This window comes from Nematolebias whitei, chromosome 4 (assembly GCF_014905685.2).
Source record: "Nematolebias whitei isolate Nwh7 chromosome 4, NemWhi1, whole genome shotgun sequence".
Classification (NCBI taxonomy): Eukaryota; Metazoa; Chordata; class Actinopteri; order Cyprinodontiformes; family Rivulidae; genus Nematolebias; species Nematolebias whitei.
In genome coordinates, this window is record NC_056501.1 from 20,547,584 (window position 1) to 20,550,171 (window position 2,588).

The window sequence follows — 2,588 nt, forward strand, 5'->3', positions numbered from 1 at the left end:
TAATAATAATAATAATAATAATAATAATAATAATAATAATAATAATATCGTAAGGTAAAGTGTTTGAATAAAGTCAAATCTGAAAGTGATGTAGACTAATTTTCATCATGATCTTCTAAATGAAGGAAACAAAGCTGGACCGCAGCTCTTTTTCTTTGAATTCCTGTCAAACACTCTCCATGGTGCTGAAAGCACATGGTCAGAGTGATGACCGAAATCACACGACACACATAATGATCATCTCTTTTGCAAGTGATGCATTCAGTGAAACTGGGCCATTCCTTTAAAGAGCTGCAGACATTAGAGATAATGTTAAAAATAGATTGTCAGGACAATAATAAATATTTTTTTTAGCTCCGAACATAAAATAGATTCCACCACCTGTGTATCCTGTGTATGTTATATGAAAATAAACTGAGTGTGTGTGACATGCGCTCGTATTGTAAACACGATTGAAAAAAAAAATTCAACTTAACATGATCATAAAATCACAATAACTGTTGCTGAGCACAAATACAACATATTGCCCACTGTATGACCTACAGACAAACTGAAAAACATCAACTTATAACAAGATGCCACAACGTAAACTCTCATAGTAAACACTTCAAACAAATACACCTTGTGTATCTCTGTCTCTGTCTCCCTCACTCTCTGAAGATATATGAAAATCTGAGAACCCCTGCATGCTGACAGGAATAAATACAGTGGTGTAGTCTACATTTGTGTAGTTGGTATAATGTGTGCTTTGAAACCTAAATACATCGGTTAGTACAATGTAATCATCAATTTATTTTGATTTCCTCGAAACACCTCCCTAGGAAGCAGAACACCCGCCGCTCAGCAGAAGATAATGGATGGATGGATATATGTTACATACACACACACACACACACACACACACACACACATATATATATATTATCATTATGTATTATTATACTTTTTTTTAGTTCAAAGTAAATTGGACAAGATATGAAATGTCTTTAGGATTTAAGTGGCTCATGTAAATATGAATGTTTTAAATTGAGTGCTTTTTTTTTAAAAAATGTGTTGTTTGAAAAATGAATTAAAGTAATGTGAACAAGAATCGTTGTTTAATAAGGGTTTTGCTGTTTATTGTTTTCAAAACTTGGAACTGGTGGCTTCAAACGTTACTAATACTTTTCAAACGTCAAAATATAAATATCCGGTCTAAATTTTTATTCTGAAAAGCCCCTTGCCCTTGTTCCGACAATGCTCTGCGTCACTCTCGCTAGCTTCACAGAGCTGGAGCATCTCGCGATGGCACACGCGCCTGACAGTTAATCACGCCCGGATGTTGCAATAAAATGACACGTGCTGCAAAGTTATGTCACGTATCACTGGGCACGTTTAAGTGGGTACACGGTCATTCCAAAACTTTTTTAGTGGATATATACCAGTGTATCACGTAGACTACACCAGAACGGGAAGATACACAAACACATTTAAACTGACAAAGTCCAGCGGAGTAAATGTTTGAATGACACGGAAAAAAAACAAACAAAAAAAAAACAACTTTGACAATTAGCTCTAAATATGCAAGAAAAAAAAAAATCACCTGATTATAGAATTAAAAATAGAATAGGCATATATATATATATATATATATATATATATATATATATGTATGTATGTGTCAAAGCAACAAACAAACAACAACTTCACCAGTACAGTTAAAAGCATGTTCAAGATTGATGTATTACAACAGTAAATGTATGATATTCAGAAATTTACCAATTCTTTAAATGGTAAATGGTTATAGAATGTACTTTTATATAACACTTTCCAATCTTATCAAACTCAAAGCACTTTAAACTACAGTCTGTGCCAACATTTACCCAGTCATACATCTTTCAATGATATCTGGACACAGACTAATCAGTACTTTATCACATTCATACACAGATGGTACACATATGAGAAGCAATGAGGGGATCAGTGTTTTGCCCAGGGGCACGTTGGCATGACACTGCTCTGAATCGAACACCAACTCTTGCATTGGGTGATGACTGTTTTAACAATTCAACCACAACTGCCCCTTTGGATCTTTAGATCCAAATTGACCACAATTTCTGAATCAAAAGTCCCATGAATATATATAAAGGAATCCAACATAATTAACTACTACATGTTAAGAATGCTAAGCAACCACCACAATATTTACAAAAAAAAATATTACATGTCCCAATGTACATCTATCACTTTGCTGCATGTGGTCATGATGCAATAAACAAATGATGCAAACTAAAAAAAAATGGCCCAAGTTACCGATGACATGTCTAAAAATAAAATTTGAAGAAAATGTCAATCATTCGCCAAATAATTTTAATTAAAAAAATCAATACAAGCTTCTAAAATTTGAGTAATTCAGGAATAAATATTCCCAGAAAAAAAAAAACAGAAGGGCAGTAAAGTGTTTCAAACAAACATGAGCTGCAGGTACGCTTCGAACAGGAATAAGGAAATTTATTTTCAGTATTTTTTAAATAACTAACCTCTAGAGGAGAGTCAGGTTGTTCCAGGAGGTTCTTGTCACTCTGTATCCTCTGCATGGTCCCTGTAGA

At 33.8% G+C, this 2,588-nt stretch overlaps 1 protein-coding gene across 1 annotated transcript in view; it reads right to left on the bottom strand.

Annotated features, from left to right (window-relative positions):
• Nucleotides 1–1,428: 1,428 nt before the first annotated feature.
• Nucleotides 1,429–2,588, bottom strand: part of LOC119408706 (protocadherin beta-1-like) — a 2,564-nt gene continuing 1,404 nt past the window's right edge. Inside the window, exons 2-3 of the mRNA XM_037675548.1 lie at nucleotides 2,520–2,581; nucleotides 1,429–1,437 (exon numbers count right to left, since the gene is read on the bottom strand). Of these exons, the coding sequence (XP_037531476.1) occupies nucleotides 1,429–1,437; nucleotides 2,520–2,581 (71 nt within the window). The remainder of the gene's footprint in view (nucleotides 1,438–2,519; nucleotides 2,582–2,588) is intronic.